General features: G+C 42.9%; 1 protein-coding gene across 1 annotated transcript in view; it reads left to right on the forward strand.

Annotated features, from left to right (window-relative positions):
* TOPBP1 (DNA topoisomerase II binding protein 1) overlaps window positions 1-21,167 on the forward strand; it is a 113,149-nt gene that overhangs the window by 24,419 nt on the left and 67,563 nt on the right. The window contains exons 7-12 of the mRNA XM_069730090.1: window positions 334-510; window positions 1,203-1,372; window positions 7,087-7,250; window positions 18,150-18,394; window positions 18,489-18,808; window positions 19,034-19,206. Coding sequence (XP_069586191.1) covers window positions 334-510; window positions 1,203-1,372; window positions 7,087-7,250; window positions 18,150-18,394; window positions 18,489-18,808; window positions 19,034-19,206 — 1,249 coding nt within the window. The remainder of the gene's footprint in view (window positions 1-333; window positions 511-1,202; window positions 1,373-7,086; window positions 7,251-18,149; window positions 18,395-18,488; window positions 18,809-19,033; window positions 19,207-21,167) is intronic.

A 21,167-nucleotide genomic window follows, 5' to 3' on the forward strand; every position in this document is an offset into this window, starting at 1 on the left:
GCCATCTCTTCAGCTCATGTTCTCTGTTTTAACAAGAGCATTCAATTGTAGTCCACGTTCTCATGGCAGGTATGCAGTTCTCGTGTCAAGATTTGCCTCTCCCCAAAATGATGTACATTATTTTTTACATTTTTCATAGGTAGATAGGATGATGGTTTTGTATTTGGAGAGTTCGACTTGTTCCTTGATTATTTTTTTTTTTTTTTTTTTTTTTTTTACTACTTCTGCGTCATCTAGGATTTACTCTCATTTAGTAGAATAAATATCTGTGTAGTTGGTTTCAAATCAGTAATATATAATTACCGGTAGTTGATTTTTATTATTATTTCTAAGGTCAGAAGTACGAGTGTGCTAGAAAATGGAATGTGCACTGTGTCTCAATCCAGTGGTTCTTTGACAGTATTGAGCGGGGGTTTTGTCAGGATGAGAGCATGTACAAGATGGATCCTGTGTTCTCTTCAAAGTCTATGCCAGACACCTCCACCCCTACAAGTAGCAACAAAATAGAAAGTAGGTAAACTGAAGAGCAATTTTGTGATCATTCTGAATCTGATTTTCATCATGTTTTGGGCCTTTTGCCTGTTTTTGTCGTCTATTTTTCTGACATATAAAAAGAAATTGAGGTTTCCCAAGCTTTTCCTAGCAGTCAGTGAAAATTTGACAGCGCATGTTTACTTGCATCAAATATCTGTCTGCTATAGTTCTGTGTTTCAAATTCAAGCTTGCCTTAACCTGACCCAGCTTGTGAAAATGTTTTCCTTTGATTTAAAGCATACCTTCATTGTTTAAAGAAATACTATTATCGTGTAGACTTCTCAGTAAAATTGTTTTTCAAAATTGCTTTATTCAAGATTTTTGCTGTTAACTTGCAGTACAGTCCGCGCTAAACTAGGCAGCATACTGCTTCTGCTGTGAACCTGCTGCCTTCAGTGCCATACAGGAGTGATGATCTTCACATTTGACAGCAGTCTATCCCGCTCTGATGATGATGGCCTAGCAGCAGGAACAGGACCATGCCTAGTTTGGTACAGCCCAGACCTCAAGTGGTGCGTGCTTAAAGTTGATGGCTGAAACCTAGAAAACCAATTAATTCTGCAAAGTCCTGCACTATAATCTAATTTCTTGGTTGACTTAAGGTTTTATAATCTAGCAAATGGCTTTTCTATATTTGTAGGCTTTTCATATTTTTTTATTTTCATCAGACAGGGCACTCTCTGATGTCAGCCATATTTCTAACATTAGTACCAGCTGTGTGAATGAGTCTGCCTTTAATTCTGTGATGAGTACAAGACTCGAGCCTCCACCGGATACTCTTGAAAACTTGGATATTAGTTCACTACAGGCTCCAGATGATCTGCTTGATGGCTGCAGGGTGGGTATTTAAAAGGCTTTTAGCAATGTCACTTGATATAGGTTGGTTCTATCATAATTTGTCTTTGCATCTTATATTGCTAGTCTCCACATGTGTGACATAAAATATCGTTTAACAGGTGCTAGAAACAATAGTGAGCCTCATGTATAAAAGGGGTTCATGCGAAGAGACAAAATGTGAGCACTACTGAGGAGGGTGCACAGGTAGGTTCCCACACAATATGTATAGATAAAAAGAACCCGGCACTCAATTTGAGATGTGATGCACCTGAATTTATTCGTAGTATCAACAAATGTTTTGGTCATATGAGACCTTCATCAGTTACGTACAGACGCGGTGAAGAGAAATTAGTGGAAGTAAATGGTAAGTCCGTTACCGCGTTAGTCTGATCAATCAAAGATATAAGGCCATTTAGTCGGATAAGGGAAGGTCCGTACTTGTAAATGGGAGGCAGTGTCCAAGTCTAGACGCGGAGTCCACCACTTGTCTGTGAGGAGGGCACGTGCCATCCTCGCAGACAAGTGGTGAACTCCGCGTCTAGACTTGGACACTGCTTCCCATTTAGAAGTATGGACCTTCCCTTATCCGACTAGATGGCCTTATATCTTTGATTAATCAGACTATCGCGGTAACGGACTTACCACTAACTTCCACTAATCTCTCTTCACCACTCCAGTACGTAACTGATGAAGATCTCATATGACAAAAACGTTTGATGGTACTACGAATAAATTTAAGTGCATCACATACCCAAGTTGAGTGCCGGGTTCTTTTTATCTAAAAAGGGGTTCAGGCATAAATCCCTTCCCGACACTGAACATACTAGTATGTCCAAATGATTATGCGGGCACAGGAGCCGGGAGCTTGGCTTAAGTGATAGCTATTACAGCAGGAGTTCGACTAGGGCCAATGTCAGCACCCACCCTGGCCATTGAACTATTAGCTATCGTTGTAATTATAAGATTGTGAGAGGGAGGGAACTCCCTCCCTCAACCCATCTAGCGCCCAAAGGTCTATCAGGGTATTTTTTGTCAGAAGCTTCCAAGTCCAGCATAGGACGGATTGAACATTCCTTTTTGGGAACAACAAAAATGTTTGCATCAAATCCTTTGACTCACTCCCGGGTAGGAAGAGGAACAATGACGCCTGATTTGGATAAGGAGTAGAGAATTCTAAATTGTAACCAGAGAGAGGAGACTATTTTTGTGGGGAGCCACACATCCTGGGACAGCTGCCTCCCATTCTGCTGCCTCCCACGCCTCAGCTTAGAAGTCTGAGCGGAATTCAGGTCTGGATCTGAATCAGAATGGTGATCCGATATTTGAGATGATCAAGTCTCCATGAAGGCAGAGGTTAATGGTGACTGCTGTCTCGGAGTTGTTGAGAGAGATGGACACCGGGATGAACAGCTTACTCTGGGACTCATGGATTGCAGACAATCTCTGCTATGCTGGTGCTGAGTGGTTAGTGAGTTTGACTCACTGTGGCAAATTGTAGAGTTAGCTGGTGCAGAGGTTGAAATGGATAGCTATTCCATGATATAGACCAGGGTCTGGGATACCGTGGTCAAATCTGTAACAGACTGAGAGAGGTTAGTGGCCCAGGCCTGGAAGTGGTGGGGGAGGAGGGGGGGAGATCTTGTCGCAGGCTGCGGGAGGTTCCTGGGTCATTGGCAGAGTGCAAGCAGCACTGGTCACCATGGGTTGGCCTGACTGGAATTTTTTTCTTGCAGGATACGTAAGCAAAGTACATAACCAGCAAGGGCTATGAGGGCGTGTATGTGCGTCTGTCTATGGGGGCTTGACATGGTTGAAAGGATAGAAAAATAGAAGAAAATTGGAGACAGGCAAGGAGGGGTTAAGGAGTGCCAGATGAGGATGAGCCTTAATTTTGAGGCCTTTGTATGGGATCCCAGGGCATGCTGCCTACTAGACCTGGAGACCTATGCTGAGGACCTATTAGTAACGAGAGCAGAAAACCCACAGGAGTTGCTGGGGGTCCATGGAGCACAGCAGAATTTAGAAAATGGCACTTCCCGGGAAGGAGGAGGGGATGTTTATCCGTACCCCGCAGTGTGGGATAATCGCCCGCGTAAGCATCTGATTGAACGAGGAAGGAGGCCGATGGGAACTGGTGCAATGCAGCCAGATGCGGGAAGATGATCCACTTGCCTGTCCTTAAAAATGGATGCTGGATTCTTCCCGACGTTGGTGTTCAGCTTGGTCTTCGATTAATGTACGTACCTGCTCTGTGGGACGAAGCGGGCAGGAGAAAACGGTCAAGCACTGTCCGCACCAGTACCAGAATGCCAATTGAGTAGGAAGAATAATTGCGTATTTCAGAGAATTAGATGGAAAAGCCAATGTAGATGCTCAGTATAGAGCACAACATACAGTCATGGCCAAAAGTATTAACACCCCTGCAATTCTGTCAGATAATACTCAGTTTCTTCCTGAAAATGAATGCAATCACAAATTCTTTGGTATTATTGTCTTCATTTAATTTGTCTTAAATGAAAAAAAAACACACAGAATTGTCCTAAAGCCAAATTGGATATAATTCCACACCAAACATAAAAAAGGGGGTGGACAAAAGTATTGGCACCGTTCGAAAAATCATGTGATGCTTCCCTAATTTGTGTAATTAACAGCACCTGTAACTTACCTGTGGCACCTAACAGGTGTTGGCAATAACTAAATCACACTTGCAGCCAGTTGACATGGATTAAAGTTGACTCAAACTCTGTCCTGTGTCCTTGTGTGTACCACATTGAGCATGGAGAAAAGAAAGAAGACCAAAGAACTGTCTGAGGACTTGAGAAACCAAATTGTGAGGAAGCATGAGCAATCTCAAGGCTACAAGTCCATCTCCAAAGACCTGAATGTTCCTGTGTCTACCGTGCGCAGTGTCGTCAAGAAGTTTAAAGCCCATGGCACTGTGGCTAACCTCCCTAGATGTGGATGGAAAAGAAAAATTGACAAGAGATTTCAACGCAAGATTGTGCGGATGTTGGATAAAGAACCTAGACTAACATCCAAACAAGTTCAAGCTGCCCTGCAGTCCAAGGGTACAACAGTGTCAACCCGTACTATCCGTCGGTGTCTGAATGAAAAGGGACTGTATGGTAGGAGACCCAGGAAGACCCCACTTCTTACCCTGAGACATAAAAAAGCCTGGCTGGAGTTTGCCAAAACTAACCTGAAAAAGCCTAAAACGTTTTGGAAGAATGTTCTCTGGTCAGATGAGACAAAAGTAGAGCTTTTTGGGCAAAGGCATCAACATAGAGTTTACAGGAGAAAAAAAGAGGCATTCAAAGAAAAGAACACGGGTCCCTACAGTTAAACATGGCAGAGGTTCCCTGATGTTTTGGGGTTGCTTTGCTGCCTCTGGCACTGGACTGCTTGACCGTGTGCATGGCATTATGAAGTCTGAAGACTACCAACAAATTTTGCAGCATAATGTAGGGCCCAGTGTGAGAAAGCTGGGTCTCCCTCAGAGGTCATGGGTCTTCCAGCAGGACAATGACCCAAAACACACTTCAAAAAGCACTAGAAAATGGTTTGAGAGAAAGCACTGGAGACTTCTCAGGTGGTCAGCAATGAGTCCAGACCTGAATCCCGTAGAACACCTGTGGAGAGATCTAAAAATGGCAGTTTGAAGAAGGCACCCTTCAAATATAAGGGACCTGGAGCAGTTTGCCAAAGTAGAATGGTCTAAAATTCCAGCAGAGCATTGTAAGAAACTCATTGATGGTTACCAGAAGCGGTTGGTCGCAGTTATTTTGGCTAAAGGTTGTGCAACCAAATATTAGGCTGAGGGTGCCAGTACTTTTGTCTGGCCCATTTTTGAAGTTTTGTGTAAAATGATCATTGTTTTGCTTTTTGCTTCATTCTCTTTTGTGTTTTTTTTCATTTAAGACAAATTAATTGAAGATAATAATACCAAAGAATTTGTGATTGTAATCATTTTCAGGAAGAAAATGAGTATTATCTGACAGAATTGCAGGGGTGTTAATACTTTTGGCCATGACTGTAAATGGGAACCAAGCCTTCAAATTGATCCAAAATGTTATGTGCTCCAAAATGCCACTAATAAGTGTCAACTCCAAAAACAAGTCCTGTTATCTGTTAATGGAAGTATAGAGGGTTTCCACGCTACTAGTAATGCTAAAAGGCTCTAGAAAAGTGACATGGCTCCCCATGAAATTCAGCTAAATTTGCCCTCTGAAATCGGGGAGAATCCTCTTAAAGAAGCACTCACATTAATATTTAGTTTTCATTAACTGTGTAGTGAGTGTATATTGGTATACTCGCCTACCACTGCTCCGCTTCTTAGTGAAGGTTACTTATGGGCGGTTCTGATGACCTGGCACCTCTGGGGTTCTGCTAATGTGATGACACCCACAAACCATTCCAGTATAATCTGTGCACCAATATGGTGCTCCTTCACTTCTGACCTTTGCACTTTGCCTGAAAAGTAGTTTCCGACCACATTTGGCATGCGTAAGAGAAATTGTGTAACAAATTATATGGTCAGTTTTCTCTTATTAGGCCCTTTAAAAATGAAAAATTTGAGGCTAAAACAATATTTTGGTGAAGAAAAATTTAATTTTCACAGTCCGTTACAATAAAATTTTAGTGAATTTCCTGTAGGCTTTAACTGACTGTACCTTTTTAGATAAATTCCTTGAAGGGAATTTTTTTCAAATTGTCCCTTGTGGGGAGTTTCTTCTTGTTTGGCATCTTGAGGGCTTTTCTAAGTGCAATAGGGCATCCCAATCTATTCCAGCAACTGTTGCTCTCCAAAAGTTACAGTATGCTTCTTCCCTTCCAAGCCCTGCTGCATGCCAAAACAGTAGATTGTGACCACATACAGTGTCTTTGTATTAGGGAGAAATTGCCCAACAAATTGTGGGATCTATTTTCACCTTTTAGCTCTTGTGAAAATGGACCATATTGAATATTGAGCTAAAGCGACATTTTAGTTGGAAAAAAAAAAAAAGTAACTAGTCATTTTTTTACCTTTTTAGTTTGCATTAATTTGTGTGACGCACCTGATAGGTTAGCAAACTTACTGAATTCAGATTTACGTGAAGGGAGCAGTTTTTAAATGGGGACATCTTTGCAGGCTTTCTGACCTCTAGGCCATTCGAAGTCACTTTATAAGTGAAGTGGTTCCTAAGAATACAGGATTTGTACATTTCATTGAAAAATTGTTGCTAAATAGTGATGAGCGAATAAACGGTACTCGTTACTCGAGATTTCCCGAGCACGCTTTGGGGTCCTCCGAGTAATTTTTAGTGCTCGGAGATTTAGTTTTTCTTGCCGCAGCTGAATGATTTACATCTGTAAGCGAGCGCAAGTACATGTGGGGGTTGCCTGGTTGCTAGGGAATCACTATCACTAGCGTTAGAGTTATTACCACATAAAGTTTCACTAGTCAGGTTGTCAAAAACTTGGCCTGGTCAGTAAGGTGAAAACAGGCTTTTGTGGTAAGGAGTTGGAGAGAGTAGTTGCTTTAAGTGGCTACTTGGCTAATAAAACTTCTTATATATGTAGTAATTTTTTACAACTATTCAACCCTTGCAAAATTCCATCATGGTGTTGGATCTCTTTTTGCACTGCACAATTTACAGTCAAGTTGTTCCTCTGCAGTCACACTTTTTTGCATGTTTGGTTTGCTTTTTTTTAACAATTTTTTGTGTTCACTCATAGATATATGTGTGTGGGTTTGGAGGAAGAAAGCTAGATAAGCTGAGGAGGCTCATTAACTGTGGAGGAGGAGTACGGTTCAATCAGCTCACTGGCGACCTTACCCATGTAATCGTTGGAGAAAATGATGAGGAACTAAAGCAATTTTTAAACAGGACTGATCACAGGTCTGTATTGAGTTATCTCAAGGTTCTTGCAACTCTGAGGCCACGTTCAGACGTTCAGTATTTGTAAGCCAAAACCAAGAGAAAAATGCAGAAGTGGTGCCCATGTTAATATTCTACTTTTCCTCTGAATGTTCACTCCTTATTTTGGCTTCTAAATACTGATGTAAAATACTTACCGTATATACTCAAGTATAAGCCGAGATTTTCAGCCCAAAATTTTGGGCTGAAAGTGCCCCTCTCGGCTTATACTCGAGTCACGGTGGTCGGCGGGTGAGGGGGAGAGGGCGCTGAGGCATACTCACCTAGTCCCGGCGGTCCTGACGCTCCCTCTGCCCGTCACACGGTCTTCGGTGCTGCAGTTCTTCCCCTGTTCAGCGGTCACATGTAATATTCACCTGTCCGCGTTCCACCCGCCGGGCGCCGCTCTGTCTTCGCGTCCTCTTGCTCTGACTGTTCAAGTCAGAGGGCGCGATGACGCATATAGTGTGCACAGCGCCCTCTGCCTGATCAGTCAGTGCGGAGAGACGCCAAGACGGGACGCTGGGAGCTGCAAGCAGCGAGGTGAGTATGGCATTTTTTTTTAAATTGCAGCAGCAATGGCACAGCTTTATATGGCACAGCTATGGGGCAATAATGAACGGCGCAGAGCACTATATGGCAGCTATGGGGCAATAATGAACGGCGCAGAGCACTATATGGCACAGCTATGGGGCAATAATGAACAGCGCAGAGTACTATATGGCAGCTATGGGGCAATAATGAACGGCGCAGAGCACTATATGGCAGCTATGGGGCAATAATGAACGGTGCAGAGCACTATATGGCACAGCTATGGGGCAATAATGAACGGCGCAGAGCACTATATGGCAGCTATGGGGCAATAATGAACGGTGCAGAGCACTATATGGCAGCTATGGGGCAATAATGAATGGCGCAGAGCACTATATGGCACAGCTATGGGGCAATAATGAACAGCGCAGAGTACTATATGGCAGCTATGGGGCAATAATAAACGGCGCAGAGCACTATATGGCAGCTATGGGGCAATAATGAACGGTTGAGAGCTTTATATGGCACAGCTATGGGGCAATAATGAACGGCGCAGAGCACTATATGGCAGCTATGGGCCAATAATGAACGGTGCAGAGCACTATATGGCAGCTATGGGGCAATAATGAACGGTGCAGAGCACTATATGGCACAGCTATGGGGCAATAATGAACGGCGCAGAGCACTATATGGCAGAGCTACGGGGCAATAATGAACAGTGCAGAGTACTATATGGCAGCTATGGGGCAATAATGAACGGCGCAGAGCTCTATATGGCAGCTATGGGGCAATAATGAACGGTGCAGAGCACTATATGGCACAGCTATGGGGCAATAATGAACGGCGCAGAGCACTATATGGCACAGCTATGGGGCAATAATGAACGGTGCAGAGCACTATATGGCACAGCTATGGGGCAATAATGAACGGTGCAGAGCACTATATGGCACAGCTTTCTATGGTACATCTATGGGGAAATAATGAACGGTGCAGAGCACTATATGGCACAGCTATGGGGCCATAATGAACAGTATGGAGCATCTATTTTTATTTTTGAAATTCACCGGTAGCTGCTGCATTTTCCACCCTAGGCTTATGCTCGAGTCAATAAGTTTTCCCAGTTTTTTGTGGCAAAATCAGGGGGGTCGGCTTATACTCGAGTATATACGGTACCAAGTACTGAATATGTGAACTTGACCTTACCCCTTCCTGACAGCTATTTTCATTTTATTTCTTTCATCCCATTTTTCCAAAAATTCTCTGCTCCATCTGTGGCTGTTAAAGGAACATGATGGCTAATTAAATCAGCCATCATGTGCTGAGAAAGATGTGGGCTCGCATTCTGAGCCAGAATCTATCATAGTCAGAGAGCCAGCATATGATATACCAATGCTTTAGATATTGGTTAAGAGTTAAAGGGAATACGTCAGCAGGTTTTCTTCTGTGTAATCTGAAGACCTCATGAGGTAGGGGTCAAACACAGCTTTGTGATGCCTCTCTTATCAATCTCCATGTTTTGTTTGCTTACAGTGATTGTTTTAGCATCAGTAGCTTATCATTGCTGGGACTAGCTGGTGTGTGAGCCCTGGTCCAACACGCCCCCTCCTGTGGCAGCTCACTGTATATAGACATTGTATATACAGAGCCTGGTGTTTGTGAGAGAAGCTTTTCAGCTCTGCTTCATTTCTAAATCTAAAAGCTCTCATTGTGTCAGAATGGCTGCACCCAGCAGTCAAAGTGATAAATTGTTGGATTCAGCTTCTCTTTGACTACATCAGGCTGCTCTCAGATGAGTAAATACAGTGGGGCAAAAAAGTATTTAGTCAGTCTGCAATAGTGCAAGTTCCACCACTTAAAAAGATGAGAGGCGTCTGTAATTTACATCATAGGTAGACCTCAACTATGGGAGACAAACTGAGAAAAAAAAAATCCAGAAAATCACATTGTCTGTTTTTTTAACAATTTATTTGCATATTATGGTGGAAAATAAGTATTTGGTCAGAAACAAACAATCAAGATTTCTGGCTCTCACAGACCTGTAACTTCTTCTTTAAGAGTCTCCTCTTTCCTCCACTCATTACCTGTAGTAATGGCACCTGTTTAAACTTGTTATCAGTATAAAAAGACACCTGTGCACACCCTCAAACAGTCTGACTCCAAACTCCACTATGGTGAAGACCAAAGAGCTGTCAAAGGACACCAGAAACAAAATTGTAGCCCTGCACCAGGCTGTGAAGACTGAATCTGCAATAGCCAACCAGCTTGGAGTGAAGAAATCAACAGTGGGAGCAATAATTAGTAAATGGAAGACATACAAGACCACTGATAATCTCCCTCGATCTGGGGCTCCACGCAAAATCCCACCCCGTGGGGTCAGAATGATCACAAGAACGGTGAGCAAAAATCCCAGAACCACGCGGGGGGACCTAGTGAATGAACTGCAGAGAGCTGGGACCAATGTAACAAGGCCCATCATAAGTAACACACTACGCCACCATGGACTCAGATCCTGCAGTGCCAGACGTGTCCCACTGCTTAAGCCAGTACATGTCCGGGCCCGTCTGAAGTTTGCTAGAGAGCATTTGGATGATCCAGAGGAGTTTTGGGAGAATGTCCTATGGTCTGATGAAACCAAACTGGAATTGTTTGGTAGAAACACAACTTGTCGTGTTTGGAGGAAAAAGAATACTGAGTTGCATCCATCAAATACCATACCTACTGTAAAGCATGGTGGTGGAAACATCATGCTTTGGGGCTGTTTCTCTGCAAAGGGGCCAGGACGACTGATCCGGGTACATGAAAGAATGAATGGGGCCATGTATCGTGAGATTTTGATTGCAAGCCTCCTTCCATCAGCAAGGGCATTGAAGATGAAACGTGGCTGGGTCTTTCAACATGACAATGATCCAAAGCACACCGCCAGGGCAACGAAGGAGTGGCTTCGTAAGAAGCATTTCAAGGTCCTGGAGTGGCCTAGCCAGTCTCCAGATCTCAACCCTATAGAAAACCTTTGGAGGGAGTTGAAAGTCCATGTTGCCAAGCGAAAAGCCAAAAACATCACTGCTCTAGAGGAAATCTGCATGGAGGAACGGGCCAACATACCAACAACAGTGTGTGGCAACCTTGTGAAGACTTACAGAAAACGTTTGACCTCTGTCATTGCCAACAAAGGATATATTACAAAGTATTGAGATGAAATTTTGTTTCTGACCAAATACTTATTTTCTCGGTCTCCCATGACAGCACTACGGAGAGAGGGGATCCGCCCTTCAGGGACAGGAAACCTACAGATAAAAGGGCGGTACCTCTCCCTCGCATCAGTTGGTTTCCTGTCCCTGAACAGGGAACCTCTTTACGGTGGTACCTGTATGAAGACCGATGGACCGGGACCGGGCGGTCGAGTACCGGCAGCGAGGAGGCTCCTGCCGCGGCTTGTCCGGCTCCCGAAGCCGCCACCGCTGAAACCGAGGGGTTCTTCAGGGTGAGCGGAGGGAGAACGCCGCCGATTCTGAGAGAGGAAGGGGCGCTGGATCACCCGGAGCTTCTGTGCCGACAAGCGCACGCTCCGGGTGTACTAAGATGGCCGCCGCTCCGGAAATGCGGCAGGACTTCCGGGTCATCGCCGCGCGCATGCGCAGTAGCTTCTCTTCTCCCTGGACGTGACGCAGGACCGGAAGTGCGGGGGAACGCCGGAGGTGGCGCCAAATACAAATAGGGAGATGGTGCACACACAGTTGTCGCACCATCTCCCTGTAAATCATGGAGGACAGCGATCCACAGGAGCTGCAGCCTAGGCAGCAGCACCACAAGAAGACAGACCCTAAGAGCGCCAGAAGTGGGTCTAGCAGCCGTTCTACACAGCGCAGCAGGTCTGCTGCGAAGACTAGTTCACCTCCTCGGGAACCTTCCATTCCAGACCCAGGGCCCCCTCCAGAACCGGTACCTGCCTGCACGTCCGAATGGTGAGTTGATCTTCGTGAATGTATTATAATAGGGCTCCCTCTTCTCCCTTAATAGGGAAAGAAGAAGCTGGAGAAAAGGAAAAACAAATCCTGCCCCATCTGTGACAAAGCTTTACCAGTAGCCTGGGACAAAAAGCTTTGTAAATCCTGCATCCAGCGTGTGCTATGTGAGGAGACTCCCGACTTTGCATCAGAGCTAAAAAATATTATTAGATCTGAGGTTCAGAATGCTGTATCTTCCTCCAAAAAAGGAAAATATAAAGTAAAAGAAACAGTACAATCCCACTCTGTCCGATCCTCATCTGATGACGCAGATTCTGACGATTCTGACTCCTCCCTATCCTCCTCCGAGGAAGATTCAGGCCGACATTGTTTTCCTCTCGAGGAAGTGGATGCCTTAGTGAGAGCTGTTAGGGCTACTATGGGGGTGGAGGAGCCTAAACCTGACAAAACAGCCCAAGACGTTATGTTTGGTGGCTTGGGACAAAAAAAACGGAAAACCTTCCCTTTAAATCCCAATGTCCAATCCCTAATTAAAAAAGAATGGGAAAAACCTGATAGGAGAAACTCTTCAGTGCCCTCGCTTAAAAGAAAGTATCCCTTCGATGATGACGCATCCACTTCCTGGGATAAGGCACCAAAGTTGGATGTAGCGGTGTCAAAAGCCTCGAAAAAATTTGCGCTCCCGTTCGAGGACATGGGTACCCTCAAAGACCCTTTAGATAAAAAAGCAGACACATTTCTTAAAGGGGCATGGGAATCGGCTGGGGGTAGCTTGAGGCCTACTGTTGCGGCTACCTGCACCTCCAGATCTCTGATGGTATGGATCGATCAATTAGAGAGTCAAATTAGAGACGGGCTACCCAGGAATAAATTACTAGATTCTATCCCTGCAATCAGAGCAGCAGCAGCATTCCTGGAGGACTCCTCGGCAGACTCCGTACGGTTAACATCTAAGGCCGCTGCTCTCTCCAATGCAGCCAGAAGAACCTTATGGCTCAAAAGCTGGCCTGGGGATCTCCAGACAAAGCTGAAGCTATGTTCTATTCCGTGTGAAGGAAATTTTCTGTTTGGAGAGACCCTGGATGACATTCTCCAAAAAGCAGGAGACAAAAAGAAAGGGTTTCCAAATTTGGGCCCAGCCCCATTCAGGCAGTCCTTTCGGAATTGGAGATTTTTCCGCCGCAGACCCCCCAGGGAGCAGAATAAATGGGAAGAAGGCAGGAGAAGGGATAGAGGTTACCTCTTTGGCAACACCTCTCGTGACAAAAAACCCGCCAAATGACATTGTGCCTACGGTAGGGGGAAGACTCACATCTTTCCTTCCCGCCTGGGAGAAAATATCCAACAACACCTGGATTCTAAACATCATACAGTACGGTCTAAAAATAGATTTTATTTCTTTTCCTCCCCGGAAGTACATAGAAACAAAAATAAGATCTTCAGTGGCAGAACAAGCAGCTTTAGAGAAAGAAATCATTTCCCTACTGCAAAAATCTGTAATTCAAGAAATCCCTCCTCAGGAAGTAGGAGAAGGGTTTTTCTCCCCTCTTTTTTTAGTACCAAAACCGACGGGTCCTTTCGGACCATTATAAATCTAAAAAACCTGAACAAATACGTAAAAAATTACAAATTCAAAATGGAAACAATAAAGTCCACCATAAAAATCCTGTTTCCAAATTGCTACATGGTCGTGATAGACCTAACCGATGCATATTATCATGTGCCCATCCACAATCAGTCTCAAAAATTCCTGAGATTGGCAGTTCCCATAAAAGGACAATTAAGATTTTTTCAGTACAGAGCTCTTCCGTTCGGAATCTCTATAGCCCCTCGAATATTCACGAAGGTAATAGCGGAAATGATGGCCCACATAAGGGAACAAAATATATTAATAGTCCCTTACCTAGACGACTTTCTCATCGTAAGCAACTCGGCCCAAAGTTGCAAAGAACAGAGGGACCGGGTAATGACTATCTTGACGGACTTGGGGTGGCTCATAAACTTAAAAAAATCAAAGTTGGAACCCTGTCAAGTACAGGAGTTCCTAGGTCTGACATTAGACTCCCGAGTACAAGAATGCCGACTTCCAAACCCCAAAAAAGACAACATATTAGCCATGATATCGCGAACTTTTCACCATCCTTCCATGACTCTAAGGAGAGCAATGTCACTACTAGGCTCTCTGTCCTCATGCCTACCAGCGATACCCTTCGCACAGTTCCACACAAGAGAACTTCAGTGGCACGTACTCGAATGGCAGTCAATACTAAAAGACAAATTGGAAAGTCAAATCACCCTGAGTTCCTCAGTTATTCATTCCCTTCGTTGGTGGGCAGAGAGCCAAAACTTATCAAAGGGAGTTCCTTGGGTGACACAAATATCCCGGGTGATAACAACCGATGCGAGTCCCACAGGGTGGGGGGCTCATATTGGGGACAGAGTGGCCCAGGGAACCTGGTCAGTTCAGGAAATATCAGCATCCTCAAACCAAAAAGAACTTTGGGCAGTGCTTCAGGCTCTTCTTTCTTTTCTGGCCTATATTCAGGGACATCATGTCCGAATTTTTTCAGACAACAAAGTGACTGTAGCGTATATAAACCACCAGGGAGGAACAAGGTCTCAGGCACTCATGAGTTCTTCAGCCAAAATTTTCAACCTTGCAGAAGAAAATCTACTATCCCTCTCTGCGCTACACATTCAGGGTTCAAACAACGAGAGAGCAGATTACCTGAGTCGATCGCTGTTAAAACAAGGAGAGTGGTCCCTAAACCATTCCATCTACGATCAGATCACAAAAATGTGGGGAGCACCGACAATAGATCTATTCGCCAATTACAAAAACAAAAAGGTGAAAAAATTCTGCTCGTTGAACCCGATAGGGAATCCACAGGCTCTAGATGCCTTTATGATTCCGTGGACTCAAAAATTAACTTATGCCTTTTCTCCAACTATTCTGATCCCGGCAGTCATTCGGAAAGTCAGAGAGGACAAAACGAAAATGATCCTCATAGCCCCGTTCTGGCCAAAAAGGACGTGGTTCTCCTGGCTGAGGATGCTTTCGGTCTCGGACCCATGGGTCCTGCCGAATATACCAGACCTTCTACATCAAGGGCCAATCTTCCACCCACAGGAATCGAACTTACATTTGACAGCCTGGTTTTTGAATGGGGACTATTAAAAGAAAGAGGTTTCTCGGATAATTTAGTTACCACGTTGTTAAAAAGTAGAAAACCCATCACTACTAAAATATATGGGAAAACTTGGAAAAAATTTCTGTCCATCTCCAAAGTAAAGGGCCAAGATGGGCCCTCAATTCCTAAAATACTGGAGTTCCTACAAAAAGGTCTGGAACAGGGGTTGTCGGTTAGTTCTCTTAAAGTACAAATAGCAGCTCTAGGAGCACTCTATAACCATAATATTGCAGCCAACCCATGGATAATTAGATTCGTTAAGGCGGTGACAAGATCAAAGCCATTAGTCGCTCAGAAAGTGCCCTCATGGGACTTAAATTTAGTCCTCTCAGCATTAACGAGTCCTCCATTCGAACCCATAGAGACGATTTCCATTAAAACTCTATCACTTAAAACCATTCTCTTGGTAGCGTTAACATCCGCATGCAGAATAAGTGACATTCAAGCCTTATCCTCTAATCCACTCTTCACTAAAATATTAGATGATAGTCACTCTTAGACCTGACCCGGCCTATTTGCCAAAAGTGGCATCAAAATTCCATAGGTCACAAGAAGTCTCCCTGCCATCCTTTTGTCCAAACCCAAAAAATGAGAAAGAGCAAAACTTCCATAATCTAGACGTCAGAAGGTGCCTAATCCAATACTTAGATTCCACCAGAGAGTATAGGAAGGAAGGCTCTCTGTTTGTCTGTTTCCAGGGTCCCAGAAAAGGATTTCGGGCATCCAAGGGTACTTTGGCGAGGTGGATAAAGGAGGCGATAGTCTTGGCATATTCATCCTCGGGGAATGAGATCCCAGATGGTATAAGAGCACATTCCACAAGAGCAGTAGCTACCTCATGGGCTGAGAGGTCAGAGGTATCAATAGAGCAAATCTGTAAAGCGGCCACCTGGTCATCACCATCGACCTTTTTTAGACACTATAGATTAAATCTAGCCTCTGTGTCTGACTTAACCTTCGGACGAAGGGTTCTCGAGGCGGTGGTCCCTCCCTAAGCTTAGTCTCTGCAATTCTCTCCGTAGTGCTGTCATGGGAGACCGAGAAAGTCGTAGTTACTCACCGATAACGGTGTTTCTCGGAGCCCATGACAGCACTCGCTTATTCCCTCCCATCACGTGTGCGGTGAGCACCTTTAATTACATATAATTTATATACTGTATATAGTTTGAGTATAGGCACGGGGTTCCTCTTTTAAGAAATGTTATAATATGATTTTTTCTCTGTTGTAAACTAACCTGGAGGTCCTCCGATGCTCTGTAAACCAACTGATGCGAGGGAGAGGTACCGCCCTTTTATCTGTAGGTTTCCTGTCCCTGAAGGGCGGATCCCCTCTCTCCGTAGTGCTGTCATGGGCTCCGAGAAACACCGTTATCGGTGAGTAACTACGACTTTCCACCATAATATAATTGTTAAAAAAACAGACAATGTGATTTTCTGGATTTTTTTTCCTCAGTTTGTCTCCCATAGTTGAGGTCTACCGATGATGTAAATTACAGACGCCTCTCATCTTAAGTGGTGGAACTTGCAGTATTGCTGACGGACTAAATACTTTTTTGCCCCACTGTATACGCATACAAAACCAATATATTTGTGTTGTGTATCCACTGGAAATTAACACCTATAAATATGATACAAAACTAAAGAATATAATAAACGATTATTTATTTATTGAAAGAAAAATTGCATAATACATGATGAAATATGAATACAATGGAAGACCAAATTAAGGTGGAAAAATGCGAGATGGTACGGGGTAAATATAACAATAAACAATTATGATGGCACCCAAATTAATGATACTTTATCAGTACATGACAATGAAAATAAATCAGTAAATTTGGAAGAATTTTTTTTTTAAATTATCTATCTATCTATCTATCTATCTATCTATCTATCTATCTATCTATCTATCTATCAGAAAACTAGAGCAGCACAAAGAAAGAGTCCGGTTGCAGAGCCCCCCAGGCAAATACCAACCCTCAATTATAAAAATCCCAAAAAATTGGAGGCAGCTCACCGTTTGTAGTGAAAAGGAGCTATTTAATCAGCCCAGAAGGCTGATTAAATAGCTCCTTTTCACTACAAATGGTGTGCTGCCTCCAGTTTTTCTGGATTTTTATTTATCTGTATCAAAAAAATTTGGAACAGCACCAGAAAAATACCTTAGCAGTGTGCACGCATCCCCAACCAGCAATCAAAGAGGCTTGAGAAAGAATTGTGTATCCGAAACACGTCGCCACGCCGTTGGGCATTAAAGATCATCTTTTAGATCTTTATTGTGCTGTTTCCCCTTTTTTTGTATATATATATATATATATATATATATATATATATATATATATATATATATATATATATATATATATATATATATATATATATATATATATATATATATATATTTTATTCTTTCTCTCTACAGTAAAAAAAAAAGGAAGCCGGCACAAAAGAAATATGAAAAATTTATGATAAAAAGTGGACTTTATTGTCCAAATGGCGTGGCAACGTTTCGGATGTGATAACCTTTCTCACATCCGAAACATTCCCACGCCATTTGGACAATACAGTTAATTTTTTTCATATTTCTTTTTTGCTGTTTTCTTTATTTAGCTCTATTATTGGAAACCATTTGATTGCTGGTTGGGAAAGCTCTGCATGATACTTGAGGTGACACTAGATGCTGTTACAATTCTCTCTATCTATCGAGAGAGATAGATATAGATATATCTATGGACTTCATTATAAAACTGGTGCTATGATTGGCAATCCTCTTTGGACTGCTTCAAAGAGAAAAAAAAGATTTGGCAAAACAAAGGCTGGTGTGGTTCCTGAGGAGACAGATTACCGTAAATTCCTGTGTGATGTATGAAGTAGGCATAATGCATTTAAACCTAAATATAAAGCTAAATGCCCCAGAACTGTACTTTAAATTTGCTCAAGGGCGTGAAAGAGGGTAAGCAAATTAAAGGAGTGCTTTTTACTAAATTATTCATTGGGGCATATTTCTCAGTACTGTCTAGAACTTACATAATGCAAACTTAAAAAAGAAAATCCTAAAATGCATCAAATTTACCATAGTAGTTCATGCCATTTAATAAATCTGGGAAGTTTTAAGACTATTTAGCGAAAGTTTACATGATTTATTACAGTAGTAGTTATAATATTTCTCGTTATGGTTTATCTTTTTCTTGTAGGCCTTATGTTGTTACTGTAAAGTGGTTATTGGACAGCTTTACAAAGGGGTGCCTACAACCTGAGGACACTTACTTTCACTCCTCTTATAAGCCTGCCGATTTCCAGTCGCCAGCCCCTCCTGTTCACAATTCTTCTATTCGAAAGACAAGTGGTAGTGTCCCGCTAAAAACAGACGACCATACCCGTAATCATGAGGCTGATGACGACCTGCTGTCTCAATACGCAGAACACGAATCTACCCTAAGTAAGATTTCTTATGAGGGTCGCTTTACAACAAAAGGAAACTTCTCTTGACATAAATGTAATAATATTATTACTTGTGGTTTTGTGTTTTTCAGCAGATCCTAAGAGCCCTGAGACCTCAAACCAACATATCTTATCCCAATTAAGTGTACAGGGCGACATGCCATCTTACAGCAGCCAAAATGGTTTTGGGGAAACTTCGACGATCATTGAAGGTGGATTATTCAGTAAGAAAAGATTTTTGGTGGTAGGATTTGTTGATGAGGATGAAGGTTGCATAACAGACATCATAAAGAAGAATGGTGGTAAAGTGTTGTCCGCTCAGAAGAGGATTATTGCAGATTATGCTGTGGTGCCTTTACTGGGCTGTGAGGTAGAGGCTACAGTCGAAGAAGTAGTTACTAACGCCTGGCTGGTAAGTGTATAATAAAGAATACATTATGCTTTAGAATACATTTGGGCAGCTGCAGAACTTCTTTTTGAATAGAAATCTTCAAGTCCGTAATGGAACACCCTAAACCTCACTTTAAAATAAGGAGCATAAATGTGTAAACCTGTCTAACTGTGAATCCAATATATAAAACCTTGACTTGTGATTTATAGCCATGTCTTTCTTAGTGTTTTTTTTTCCTTTCTTTAGGGAATGTGTATTGAACAGGAAAAGCTCCTGGACCCTCATTCTAACGCTCTCTTCACGCCAGTGGTGCATGTGGAAGGCAGTACGCCCCTAGAAGATTGTGTCCTTTCTGTGAGCCAGTTTATGGGTGCAGAAAGGGATTCATTGGTTTACCTTGCAGGCCTTCTTGGAGCCAAGTATGTTTGCTTTTTTTCTTCTGACTTATAGAAGCTTTATTTTCTTAATATCATTACTCCAGCAAATTGCCCTGTTAAGTGTGAAATTTCTATACGGCTTACCAAATCAGTATTATCATTCTCACATGGCGTTTTTGCAGTGTTTTTCTCAGTAGCCCAAATTTTCTCTCTTGGCAGTAAAAATTCTGCATTCAAATGTCTGATTTTTGTAGTTTTCACAGCATTTTTTTGCCATGTTTTTTGGTGCATATTACTTGTACTGTGGACAAATCACACAGTACATATTTAATAAAGTTTAGTCAGATCCTGGCTTTTATTCAGCAAAAACATTTAGTTTCTTATTGCAATTTTTCATTACTTTCTATGGGTGAAGAAACGCTGCAGAGAAACTGAAAAGAATTGACATGCTGTTGATTTCACAAACGCTGCAGTTTTGTAATTGTCAGGAAAAAAATCGTGTACTTGAGATTTCCGGAATCTCATAGCTTTCTTTGTTGCTGTAAAAAGCCGTTTTTAAATTTGCATTTAAAAACACAGCCAAAATGTAGTGTGTGAACACAACCTTATGTAGACTAGCAATTTTCAAAATGGGTTGTCCAGTTAAAACAAGGTATCACGTATCTGCAAGATAAGGCTGGTTTCACATTTGCAGTTGTGTTCGCAGAGTTTCTGACACATCCGCATGCGTTCGCCCGTGTTTGCTTACGCATGCGTATTTTCCCGGTGTGCAGCTGATGCACCTTGTTAGAATTTTTTTGGTGTCAAATTTCCACCGCCTTACACATGCGGAAGAAGTGCGTCAGAAAAAGCTTTACAGTCTATAGGAACGCAAGGACATGCGTTCACTTGCGTTTGCACAAGGGTCTATATACAGAAATCCTATGAGCCACGCCCAATGCGTGGCTTGTCAAGGAAATTCTCCTTGAAAAATTTTTTTCATAACAATCGCATGTGCATAAACAAGGCGAAAGCATGCAAAAACGCATGGAAACGTTGCGTTTTTTAACTGTCATGCTTAAGTTGATGTGGATAAAAAAAGCAGCGTTATCATGCGTTTGCATGCGTTTTGCCATGCGTTTGTGGTTGCGTATGAAACGTTGCGGATTCAACCCCAAATGTGAACGTAGCCTAAGCGATAACTTGTTGATGGTGGGGGTTCTACTGCTGAGACCCACATCAATTTGCAGAAAGGGGAACTTTTATCCTCATTAGAATGGAGTGGCAGTGTGCATGTTTGACTGATGCTTCATTCACCCCTTAACGGTTTCCCGAGTGCTGAGCTTGGCTTTTTCTGGCAGCTCCAGAATGAATGGGAGCTGCAGTCAGGCATTTTATCTGCCAATCAATTTTTTAATTGGTATGAAAGTTCCCGATCAGGGGGGGGGGGGGGAAAAAGTTCCTCAATCTGCTGATCGGTGCTGGTCTAAGGCCTCTTTCACACTTCCATTTTTTACAATCAGTCACAATACGTCAAAATGTTGAAAAGACGGATCCTGTGCAGATTGTAAAAAACGGGTGTACTGGGTCCGTTTTTTTTTTTTTAGGGATCCGTCGATGCTATGTGTACACGTTGTGTATGCGTCTTCGCCGCGAAAACGCATACACAGCACAACCCAGGTTAAAAATAATAATTAAAAAATTAAAAAAATCATGATATTCTTACCTTCCGGCGTCCCCTGCGGCTTTCCCGATGCCAGTAATGCCTTGCGAGACCACTTCGTCATCACAGGTCATTGCTCGCGTCCATAGGCTTCCATTATAGCCAACGACAGGCAGCGCATGATCTGTCGCTGAGCGATTTTCCGACATACAGAAAAAAAAAAACGTTCCTCTGTGCGTTGTCTACGCCCGACGGAGAACAATTTTATGACGGTTCCAGTGCACGATGGATGAAACGTGTGGCCATCCGTCACTATCCGTCACTAGTACAAGTCTATGAGAAAAAACAGATCCAGCAGAAA

The sequence above is a fragment of the Ranitomeya imitator genome, chromosome 6, assembly GCF_032444005.1.
Source record: "Ranitomeya imitator isolate aRanImi1 chromosome 6, aRanImi1.pri, whole genome shotgun sequence".
NCBI classification, from domain to species: Eukaryota; Metazoa; Chordata; class Amphibia; order Anura; family Dendrobatidae; genus Ranitomeya; species Ranitomeya imitator.